Below are 12,359 nucleotides of genomic sequence, written 5' to 3'. Positions count from 1 at the left end.
ATAGAACCATTCAACTTCAGCTTCTTCAGCATTACTGGTCAGGGCATAGACTTGGGTTACTGTGATATTGAATGGTTTGCCTTGGAAATGAACAGAGATCATTCTGCCGTTTTTGAGACTGCACCCAAATACTGCAGTTTGGACTCTTTTGTTGACTATGGACCTACAAGACCTTCTAGAACTAAACACAATCACAGAAAACTAACCAATCTGATCACATGGACCACAACCTTGTCTAACTCAACGAAACTATGAGCCATGCCATGTAGGGCCACCCAAGACGGATGGGTCATAGTGGAGAGTTCTGACAAAACATGGTCCACTGGAGAAGGGAATGGCAAATCACTTCAGTATTCTTGCCTTGAGAACCCCATAAACAGTATGAAAAGGCAAAAAATATAGGACACTGAAAGATGAACTCCCCAGGTTGGTAGGTGCCCAATATGCTACTCGAGATCAATAAACTAACTCCAGAAAGAATGAAGAGACTGAACCAAGGCAAAACCAACACCCAGTTGTGGATGTGACTGGTGATGGACATAATGCCTGATGCTGTAAAGAGCAATATTGCATAGGAACCTGGAATGTTAGGTCCCAGAATCAAGGCAAATTGGAAGCAGTCAAACAGGAGATGGCAAGAGTGAACATTGACATTTTAAAAATCAGCTAACTAAAATGGACGAGAGCGGGGGATGAGGGGGTCAAGCTGGTTTTCGAAAAGGCAGAGGAACCAGAGATCAAATTGCCAAAAATCCGCTGGATCATTGCAAAAGCAAGAGAGTTTCAGAAAAACATCTATTTCTGCTTTAGAGACTATGCCAAAGCCTTTGACTGTGTGGATCACAGTAAACTGTGGAAAATTCTGAAAGAGATGGGAATACCAGACTACCTAACCTGCCTTTTGAGAAACCTATATGCAGGTCAGGAAGCAACAGGTAGAACTGGACATGGAACAACAGACTGGTTCCAAATAGGAAAAGGAGTACATCAAGGCTGTATATTGTCACCCTGCTTATTTAACTTATATGCAGAGTACATCATGAGAAACGCTGGGCTGGAAGAAGCACAAGCTGTGATCAAGATTGTCGGGAGAAAGATCAATAACCTCAGATATGCAGATGACACCAGCCTTATGGCAGAAAGTGAAGAGGAACTAAAAAGCCTCTTGATGAAAGTGAAAGAGGAGAGTTAAAAAGTTGGCTTAAAGCTGAACATTCAGGAAACTAAGATCATGGCATCTGGTCCCATCATTTCATGGGAAATAGATGGGGAAACAGTGGAAACAGTGTCAGACTTTATTTTTCTGGGCTCCAAAATCACTGCAGATGGTGACTGCAGCCGTGAAATTAAAAGACGCTTACTCCTTGGAAGGAAAGTTATGACCAACCTAGATAGTATATTCAAAAGCAGAGACATTACTTTGCCAATAAAGGTCCGTCTAGTCAAGGCTATGGTTTTTCCAGTAGTCATGTATGGATGTGAGAGTTGGACTATGAAGAAGACTGAGCGCCGAAGAATTGATGCTTTTGAACTGTGGTGTTGGAGAAGACTCTTGAGAGTCCCTTGGACTGCAAAGAGATCCAACCAGTCCATTCTAAAGGAAATCAGTCCTGGATGTGCTTTGGAAGAAATGACGCTAAAACTGAAACTCCAGTACTTTGGCCACCTCATGCGAAGAGTTGACTCATTGGGAAAGACTCTGATGCTGGGAGGGATTGGGGGCAGGAGGAGAAAGGGACGACAGAGGATGAGATGGCTGGATGGCATCACCGACTCGATGGACGTGAGTTTGAGTGAACTCCGGGACTTGGTGATGTACAGGGAGGCCTTGCGTGCTGCAATCCATGGGGTCGCAAAGAGTCAGACACGACTGTGCGACTGAACTGAACTAAAATGGACTGGAATGGGTGAATTTAATTCAGATGACCATTATATCTACCACTGTGGGCAAGAATCCCTTGAGGTAGGTAAGTCGCTTCAGTCGTGTCTGACTCTGTGCGACCCCAAAGACGACAGCCCATCAGGCTCCACCTTCCCTGGGATTCTCCAGGCAAGAACACTGGAGTGGGTTGCCATTTCCTTCTCCAATGTATGAAAGCGAAAAGTGAAAGTGAAGTCGCTCAGTCTTCGACTTAGCGATCCCATGGACTGCAGCCTACCAGGCTCATCTGTCCATGGGATTTTCCAGGCAAGAGTACTGGAGTGGGGTGCCATTGCCTTCTCCATAATAGGCACGCAAGAAAAAGTTACACCTTTATTGCCAACTTTCCCTATTCCAGTAAAAACATCGATAGACTGAATGCATATTGTCCTTTTCTAAGACAAAATGTTAAATCAACTGTACTCTGATAGAAAAAAAATTTTTTTTAAAGGCAAAACTGATTACGGTAAGTCTTGAAATTTTCTCAATTCAGTTTCCTCACTGCAGCTGAGCTCAGCAGTTTCAAGTTCCAGACCTGGAGGTATAATTGGGTTCCAGTCCTAGCTCTGTCCCCCTAATGCCAGGGTAATACAGATGGATAGAACCACCTACCCAGGATTAGACTTTCTCTTTTCTCAATTTCCAAAATCAGAGGGGCATGAAAGACCCAAAGGCTCAACCCGCCTAGCACCCACCAAGAGGGCGGAAAGTGGTGGCAAGAGGGCGGAAAGTGGTGGCAAGAGGGCGGAAAGTGGTGGCAAGAGGGAGAAGACAGGCACGGAGGAATAAAGGCGGGCCCACGAGGCAGAGGGCGGGGCTGGAGTTCCCGCCTCCGCTGCGCGCGCGCGCACTACAGACGCACGCACGCACATCATACCGCGGAAGCGCGCGCGCAGGCCCAGCCCTCGTCGCCGCCGCCATTTTAGCTCCTGGTTCCGGCCGCACGGTGTAGGCTGTTGTAGCGGGAGGGGTGGGGGTCCTCCAGAGTTTAGTAGGTGCCCTCGACTGCGCCGATAGAGCCGCCAGGGTTTGTTTCTTCCTTCCTTCATAACCGCCTGCTCGAAGAGTTCGAAAATGTCTAAGCGACACCGGTTGGACCTGGGGGAGGATTACCCCTCCGGCAAGAAGCGTGCGGGGACCGATGGGTAAGCCAGGCCGGGGGCGCGAGGCAAGGGCTCGGGCTTTGTTGGGGTCCCGGCGGCGGACGGGCCAGGGAGGGCCAGGCCGAGCGGACTCCGGGGCCCGACGCTTTGTTTCCCTTTCGGCTTGGGTCATTGGCGGCGGGGCACGGGAGAGCGGTGCCACTCCCGGCGTTCGGCCCGGCAAGGGCGCGGGGAGCTGAGTGGCGCGGCCGCCGCCCGCCCAGTCGGGAGAGCGGAGAGGCCTGGCGTGGTCACTGGGCGCCTCCTCCCCGGGCGGAGTCGAGCGAGAGTCACTTCGAGGGGAGCGGACGGGAGGGAACCGCGGACCTCGTGGTCTGGGCTCCCGGTAAGGCCTGGATCCGGAGGAGAGAGTGGGGGAGGGCGCGGCAGGAGTAGTCGCTTCCAAGGGCACTAGGTACTTCTCGGGCAGCGGGGTCTGGAAGAGGGCCTTGGCGGGAGGTTGAGTGCCCAGCAAGGGGAGAAGCGGAGGCCGAAAAGTGAGAGAAGCGCGTGGATTCTGGTGTAGGCGGGGGTGGAGGTGGTGGAAGTTGAGTGAGGCGTGCAGACGAGGAGTTACCGGCGGGTGGGAGAGTAGAGGGCCCGCCTTGAGAATAGAAACTGTGGAATATACCTTTTGGGCAGCAGCTGGTGATTTGAGGCCGCTGAGTTTATACTTTGGCGGGAGAGCGCGTGCCTCGGTCCATTCAAACACTTCAAAGTAGGTACGAGGCAAACTTCCACTCTCTGCCCACGCTCCCGCCATCTCCTTTATTTCCTGCTTTGGCCGAAACAGTAGTTACAGGGTTATCCCTGGGATAGATACTAGAAGATAGTCTTTCTCTCTCTCTTTTTCCTGTGAGTTCTTGTTTTCTGTCCCTCTTCCCCGCCCTCCTTCGTAAGGAGCTTTTGAAACAAGACCCATTTCAAAAGTGTCTAGTAGTTAAAACGGCAAAATGTCGCCCTTGGGGAGATTGCTTGGGAGTTGAAATACACAGGTGTTTTCAGATTTCTTTCTACTCAGCCTTTTCTTCAAGATGCAGAGGAATTTAACAATTGACTTTCGCAATTGCATGAAAATAAGTTTTTGTTCAGTGTGTACTTTCTTCCCTGATGTACAGAGATTTATTTGAATAATTCAGGCAGAGACTTGAAAGTCTGGATACCTTCAATACTTTGCATAATTTTGCCTATTATTGTGTGTATACTTGTGCAGAATCGCTGTGTCAAGTGTGTATAACTTTTTTGAATTTCTCTTCACTCAGAGTCCTTCCTTTGGGTTGATTGAGGTGTCTGGGGAGTATAAGCCAGGATAGGGTGTACTTTTTGATATCTTTTCATGTATTGAATACGGGAAGTATAAGTATGTAAGATTTTAATCTGGTAAATTTTTTAGTTTGCAGTGTTACATGTCAACTTTGTCGTTTTCGGCAGTGGACCCTCACTCCCCCCAACACACACAGCAAAATTTTAGCTCCTTACACGTCACAAACTCTTTAGACCTGGAAGTGACTTGAAAGAGAGTATAATTGTTTACACTCAAGGGATGGGGAATGGAGATCCAGAGTTGTTAAGGTGGCTTGTGCAACCTTTCAGTTTACAGCTGAATTTAGAACCTTGATCTTTTGATTTGCCTCTTGCTTTTTCCAATACAGCACACAGACATGACTAGTTCAGAGTCATTACAGCCTATTTTAATGACATTTATATTGGGTTAGTAAAGTAGGGAACACTTGGTTCTTTGTTCCTGTGAAGCAACAATAAGTTGCTTGTCATCTGGTTAAGGAGCAACTTAGCATCTTAATCTCTCTCACAGAGTTGAAATTGGAAAACAAATACATTGTAAACGAATGAATTCACTTATATTATAATGTATGTGCACCATTCAAATGCTTGGAATTAGTGGTCCCATGATAGGGACACGGATTTGCGCCTTTTTTCTTGTAAATCTGGCCTCTTTAGTAAAAATATTAACTTTTCGGGTCTTTGATGGTGAACTTATGATTCACCCGGGTATTATAAGTGACATCTACCTTAGATGAAGGAGAGTTCATCTTTGAAATAAAGCTCAAGTTCTGAGATGTTTTGGTGGGGCATTTGTATAGTAATTACTATGTCACCTGAATGCCATTTCTCATAGAACTTTCTCTAGCAGTGAGTTTACAGTGTTTGTAAGTGCTTGGGATTCCCACCCCCTACCCCATTTAATAATTTTAAGTTACTTTTGTTACTGTCATGCAGCCTTGCGGGTTTTTTTTTTTTTTTAAGCCCTGCTAGTTACAGTTAACAGGTGGCTTTACCTGGGAGAGTAGGCTTGTCGGTCATGTGAACTCCACTGCCAAACATGAATGTCCCATTTTCCCCATTCCTGAGAAGTGAAGGTAATTTCAGTGAGAGATTGTACTCAGATTCATGCTCCTAACTATATTTGGCTTTGTTTACTCGTGCTATATTTTAGTTTTGGAGTCAGGTAGAGACGTTGAAGGTTTCTGTTACATATTGACTTTCTTTTTTCCATTATTCACAACATTTTCTGTGTAAAATTATTAACCAAGAGACAACTTACTGTTGAGGTATGGAAAAAATTTTTGAAAATAGGGACTTTTTCATCTTAATATTTGTTTTTGTTATTACTGCCTGATAAGTTTTTTCTGTTAAAAATGTGAAGCAAATATAGTGATAAAATAACATGTGTAGTTCCCAAAATATTTTAGGTACTATATGTGTGTGTGTGTATATATATATATGTGTGTGTGTGTATATGTTTTTTTCACTGAAGTTTTGCAATGTAGGTGAGGTTAAGTAATTTGCCCCAGGGAACACAAGAAATGTCCATTCATAAAAATGTAAAGTAAAAGTAAAGTAAAAGGCAAAAAATTCTCAGATGCCTTCATCCCCTTCTTTATTTAATCTCTTGATGAAAATTTGTTTTACTTATATGTCTGCATATTTATTCACAGGTATGAACTATAATATTTGATAGCCATAGGATCTTTTTCTTTTATTTCATTGGGAGGTACTTGCTTTACAGTATTGGGCTAATTTCTGTCATGCATCAACATGAATCAGCCACAGGTATACATATGTCCCCCACTCTTGAACCTCCCTCCCATCTCCCGTCCCATCCCACTCGTCTAGGTTGTCACAGAGCCCTGGGTTGAGTTCTTTGTGTCACAGCAAATACCTACTGGCTGGGTATTTTACATAGGGTAATGTATATGTTTTCACGCTACTCTCAGTTAATCCCAACTTCTCCCTCCCACACTGTATCTACAAGTCTGATTTCTACGTCTGCTTCTCCATTGCTGCCTTTTAATATGTATTATTTAGGCTTTGATTTTTTTTTTTTAATTCACCCAGAAATGTGTCATAAGCTGTGGAATAGATATACATTATTCTTTTCATTGGCTGCATAGTATTCCATTTGTAAAGGAGTATCATAATTTATTTAACTAGTTTCCTGTTCACTGATTTTTTTGGGTAGTTTTCCAATCTTTTAAGTAAAAAGTGCGATGAACATCCTTATGTGTACTTAGTAATATATCTTAAAAGTCCAGTATATCCTTGGAAAGTGAGAATGCCAGATTAAGAGCAGTGCTTATTTAAAATACTTGGATAAACAGGTTACATCTTTAGAGCGTTTCTGTTATTCTGTGTAGAATTTTAACCTGGTATTTTAAATTAAAAAATACGATAACCAATGTTATATTGGACATTTATTATGTTCCAGGCTCTATTTTAAGCACATTACGTATATTAACTCATTTAATCCTTGCATTACCCCATGAGATTTTTATCGATGAGGAAAGAAATATCTGATTATATAGTTAGCTTAAGTGCTGAGGCTGAGGATTAAGCTGAGATAGAATACTGAACCCTGTGCTCAACAACTGTGTCCTGTTGTGTCTCTTCCTGTCAGTATTGTGGCTAAGTGATTATAGTGCACTGCTTTGATAATTGGTTTTTTAAGCATTAGACCTCAATTAGTATATCTTCTAAATAACAAACTCCTTTATAGTAAGAGTACTTGTGTTAAAAAGGAAACATGCATATATACAATATCCTACATATATTTATGAAGCGGTGAGTTTGAGCCCTCCTTAACTGGCCCTTTTATCTTCCCTGTCCTGTTGAAGTTAGAGAGTTAGAATCATAGGCAACATTTCAAGGTGATTGAATTTGCTTTCTTGTTTTAAGACTCTTAATACTGTTCACTTTGCAGATTAGTACACCGAGGCTTATATATTTCCGGTGGATATGCAACTGTGATCTTGGTGCTCCTTTTACACTTACATCAGAGTTAAACCCCAGTATGTGGTCAGCAGTTAATCTTTGTGTCTTCAGAATGTATTTATTCCTTCCTCTGTTGTGGTTGTTTTTGGTAATAAAGTTTCTGGTGAAGAAGGCCCCTGAAAAACACGCCAGGCCGCCCTGTCCCTCACCAGTTCCTGGAGTTTACTCAAACTCACGTCCATTGAGTCGGTGATGCCATCCACCCTTCTCATCCTCTGTTGTCCCCTTCTCCTCCTGCCCTCAATCTTTCCTAGCATCAGGGTCTTTTCGAATGAGTCAGCTCTTCACATCAGGTAGCTGAAGTATTGGAGTTTCAGCTTCAACATCAGTCCTTCCAATGAACACACAGGATTGATCTCCTTTAGGATGGGCTGGCTGGATCTCCTTACAGTCCAAGGGACTGTTAAGAATCTTCTCCAACACCACAGTTCAAAAGCATCAATTCTTCTGCACTCAACTTTCTTTATAGTCCAGCTCACATCCATACATGACTACTGGAAAAACCATAGCCTTGACTAGACAGACCTTTGTTGACAAAGTAATGTCTCTGCTTTTGAATATGCTGTCTAGGTTGGTCATAACTTTCTTCCCAAGGAGTAAGCATCTTTTAATTTCATGGCTGCAGTCACCATCTGCAGTGATTTTGGAGCCCCCCAAAATAAAGTCAGCCACTGTTTCCCCATCTATTTGCCATGAAGTGATGGGACTGGATACAAATAAATGGCTGTCTGAGGAGCCCTTACAAACAGTTGTGAAAAGAAGAGAAGCGAAAAGCAAAGGAGAAAAGATATACCCATTTGAATACAGAGTTCCCAAGAAAGGATGGTTGGTGGTTTATTTTGAAGTTAGGCCAGGAAGCTTAAGTTCTGAACTGGTGGGGCTTCATTTTGTATGCTAGGTAGATTATCCTTTAGATTCCTTTGATTTCTTTCTTTTTATGCCAGATGGGATGAGAAGTTTCAGTTTTAGCTTGTATATCTTATAGTTCTGTAAAAGGTGAACACTGGGATGAGAGAAGGGAGAAATCACTTTTTATAGATACGTGTATGAAAAGATTTTGTGTGAAAAGTATGTGTGTGTGAATATTTGTGTACGTGTAATAAGATTTTTCTCTCTAGGCAAGTTTCTGTAGAATAGAATTTTATTTTCAAAAGGACAAGAACAAATAAAATTGGTCAGCTTATCATTTTTTGTAATTGGGGAACCATTGTAACTCATGCTGGGTTCAGCATTTTAGCTGTATTCTCCTAAGGGGAGTAACTGTTGCCCAGCCAATATGCTCTTACAGAGAGTGAATGGTTTTCCCTTGTCTGCTGCCGATAATTGGGGCATCAGAAATTCATGACTTTTGTGTGTTGTGGATAAGGAACAGTGACATATTTAGCAGCTTGTTTCATGGTTCCATGTTGCCTCACTGTTTCAAGTCTGAGTCCAAATACCTTGTACATTGTCTGCTGTAGAATTTGGTCTGAAGTAAACCAGATTAGTTCCCAAGAGTAGGAGATGGCAACCCACTCCAGTTATTTTTGCCTGAAAAATTCCATGGACAGAGGAGCCTGGCGGGCTACAGTCTATGGAGTCAAAGAGTGGGACACGACTGAGCACACACACATACACACACTAGATTTGTAGAATGAATAAACATAGATAACTTTAAAATTCTTACTGTATTAGGGATCGTCTCTAGTCAAAGAGTTGGACCCAAATTAGCGACTAAGACACAACAGTTAGTAATTAAAAGTAGATAATAGAATTGACTAAATGACCTAAGATTAATATACTGGTCATCTGCATGATTTTAAAATTTTAAATAACTTAATAGTAACCCATGATTTTTTTTTTAATGGGCTACTTTTCACTTTATGGATGATTAACGTATACATAGGTTCTACGGAGTATTTTCAATATTTTACTATTGCTGTTAATGACAGATGCAAGAGTAAACAGTGAAAACCAGAGTAAAAAGTTTTAGTTTTTCTTGTAGAGTAATATATGCTTTTTAAACAAAATCTGGAAACTATAACTTAAGAAAGCAAACTTACTTGTTCTTCAACTCATATTTGTGTGACTGTAATGTGAGGTGGAATTATCTTTGAGGCTGAAGCAACAAGATTTATTTCTTGTTAAGTTTTAAATACACTTTCAGTGCAAAAATACATTTTCACATAACCTGAAGGAGAGTTTGGGAAGGACTGATGCCATTCTCTTTGCCTAATTTGTCCCTGCCTTTTTCCCACATTGCCCTTTGTCTTTAACTTCTAAGAAGGTAAGGATTTTACTTGCAAAACGAATTCTTGTGTTACTTCAGCTGATGGGTAAAAGGTGGAGAGACACTGTTGTTACCAGAATTTGAATCATCATCAAAGAAGGGAAAGATGGTTATGAATGAGGCATGGAGAATCCTTGATTAAAAGTTCTTTCTCATTGTTTCTAATACTTTTGAGTTTTATATCAGTTTATTTATTTGGTTTTTGGACTTTTACTTTCTTGTGACTATAATGCTGCTGTGAACATTTTGCATAGAATTTGGAATCTGAATTGTAAGATTTTTTTTTCTTCTATTTTTAGGAAGGATCGGGATCGTGACCGTGACCGTGAAGATCGGTCTAAAGATCGAGACCGAGAAAGAGATAGAGGAGATAGAGAGCGGGAAAGGGAGAAAGAAAAGGAGAAGGAATTGCGAGCTTCGACAAATGCTATGCTTATCAGTGCTGGATTACCACCTTTAAAAGCTTCCCATTCAGCTCACTCAACCCACTCGGCACATTCAACACATTCGACACATTCTGCGCATTCAACACACACCGGACATGCAGGACACACGTCACTTCCACAGTGCATTAATCCATTTACCAACTTACCCCACACACCTCGATACTATGATATTCTGAAGAAACGACTTCAGCTCCCTGTTTGGGAATACAAAGATAGGTTTACAGATATTCTGGTTAGACATCAGTCCTTTGTACTTGTTGGTGAGACTGGGTCTGGTAAAACAACACAGGTGAGTTACTGCATACCATGGTACGTAGTTTATTAATGTTTGTGTTTACTAAGTGTTGTGAATTTGGTCCTGGCAGTTATTCTCATTGGCTGGGCTGTCAGAATATTTTGAGGCATAGCTGCTTTCTCTAGCACTTTTTAGTGACTTACAGGGTGGAGATTCTGTAGGGAGTACCTATTTTCCTGAGTCTCTTTGGGAAAACAGCAGTACTGGTTTTGATACCCACCCCCCCGTTTTATTATGTAAATTATGACAGTGACACTCTCCCACCCACTCTGAATTTGGGGTGGTACATACTTGGGGGTGCCAAGGTGAGGAGATCTGAACCATTGGAGTGATTTTTGTTTTTGTCATTTTCATTTGTTTTTATAATTGTTTTGAACTATGCGAATGATACCTATTCTTTTTAAAAAGAAGAAGAGCTAAGTAAAATCTCTTTACTTATGATCTCCATCCAGTAGTGTCCCCATCCTCCCCACTCCTGAACTAAACATACATATTAGTGTTGTGTTAGTAATTAGGATATTTCTCAAACATGGATGAGCCCTTATTTGCTAGGTCCATATCATAGACATCTAGGCTGTTTCTGATGATTGTTTTGCATGGGCAAGTATGTATTTAGGATAAATTTCCAGATATTGCTGGGTCAGAGGAGGATTAATTGTAATTTTGGTACATACAGCCAAATAGCCTTTCATAGGCAATAGGCAACATAGTTTACCCTTCCATGAGCATGTATTAGAACAGATGTGGGAAACCACTAGAGTGTGTTACTCAACTTTTGCAAATGTGATAGGTGGAAAGTGGTATTTCAGTGTAATTTTTAACTTGCATTCTCTTGAGAAGTGAGGTAACTGTATTTTCAGATGCTTGATCCTGACCTATCAGAACATTTCTTAGATTTTACAAAAATAGTAGTCCCTGGCTATTGTAGAAAATTTGGAAAATTCGGGAAAATGTTGGAATGAGTTTATTATTCCTCATGCTGAAATAATTACATTGTTTCCTACTGGCCTGTTTTTCCATATTTATCTATGATAGGTGTTCACATTTGAGTGTACTGCATTTGCAAGATAACATTTTTTTAAGGTTACATGACACAAATTATTAATTATTTCATGGAGACATTTTGAAGACTACAATAGCAACCCAAATTGAAAGTTTTTGTTATTTAAAAGACTGAGCTTTCGTTAATATGATATTTCTTTTAAAGTGGAGGAAATGCAGTGTTGATGTTAGAAACTAAAACTGTTGCTTTATTTTTATCACCTTATGGAAATGTAAAGAATTAAATACATGGAACGATATAACTCTGAACTTATTAGTTTAATGTTTTTAATAATTATTTCAGTGGTTTATGTAGTTTGTTTCATCAGCAGTTGAGTAAAGCCAGGCACTGTGTACTGTGTATTAATGCATTTTTTCAGCAGCCATGCAAGGAAGTTGTTAGTTACCATTTTACAGATGAGCAAAAGGAGATTGAGATTTATGAGAGGTTTAGTAGGTTGCCCTAAACTACATAGTAGGTATGATTGGGTTCAGTATTTAAAACTTTTTACCTTTGTCTCATAGCCAAAGTTACTTCATATTGCTCTTCTAGGGTCTTACATGGTTAACATTATTTCAGAGATGAGCTTATTTAGAAGCAGTTAGTAGAGAAGAAGGTCAGGTGAACTCAGAACAAGAGGTTTGTGATTATTTGGATTGTTACTTGGGATTTTTTGTTTGTTTTTAATACTTAAGATACTTGGATACTTAGGGTTGCAGGGCATTTGGGGGATTTGAAGGGAACTCTTCAAATAATGAATTTGATGCAAATACTTTTTTTGGCATACTTCTACTGAATTTTGACTCAAAACCGTTAAGAATTGTCAGCCATTTTGAGTAATTTTTGTGTGTGTGTGCCTGGCAGAAAATGAAATTCTCCAAACAAAATCTACCGTAGTTTAACTTTTGACTGAGATTGATAGTGAAGACATTGTACATTGCAATTTGGTATGCA

The 12,359-nt window shown here is 41.1% G+C and overlaps 1 protein-coding gene across 1 annotated transcript in view; it reads left to right on the top strand.

The window, feature by feature from the left end:
* The first annotated feature begins 2,814 nt into the window (after positions 1-2,814).
* DHX15 (DEAH (Asp-Glu-Ala-His) box helicase 15) overlaps positions 2,815-12,359 on the top strand; it is a 54,004-nt gene continuing 44,459 nt past the window's right edge. Inside the window, exons 1-2 of the mRNA XM_010839916.1 lie at positions 2,815-3,066; positions 9,922-10,357. Coding sequence (XP_010838218.1) covers positions 2,996-3,066; positions 9,922-10,357 — 507 coding nt within the window. The 5' untranslated portion in view covers positions 2,815-2,995. The remainder of the gene's footprint in view (positions 3,067-9,921; positions 10,358-12,359) is intronic.

The sequence above is a fragment of the Bison bison genome, unplaced genomic scaffold (assembly GCF_000754665.1).
Source record: "Bison bison bison isolate TAMUID 2011002044 unplaced genomic scaffold, Bison_UMD1.0 scf7180017864136, whole genome shotgun sequence".
NCBI lineage: Eukaryota > Metazoa > Chordata > Mammalia > Artiodactyla > Bovidae > Bison > Bison bison.
The sequence above is the reverse complement of the archived record's forward strand: the minus strand, read 5'-3'. Positions and strand labels throughout refer to the sequence as shown.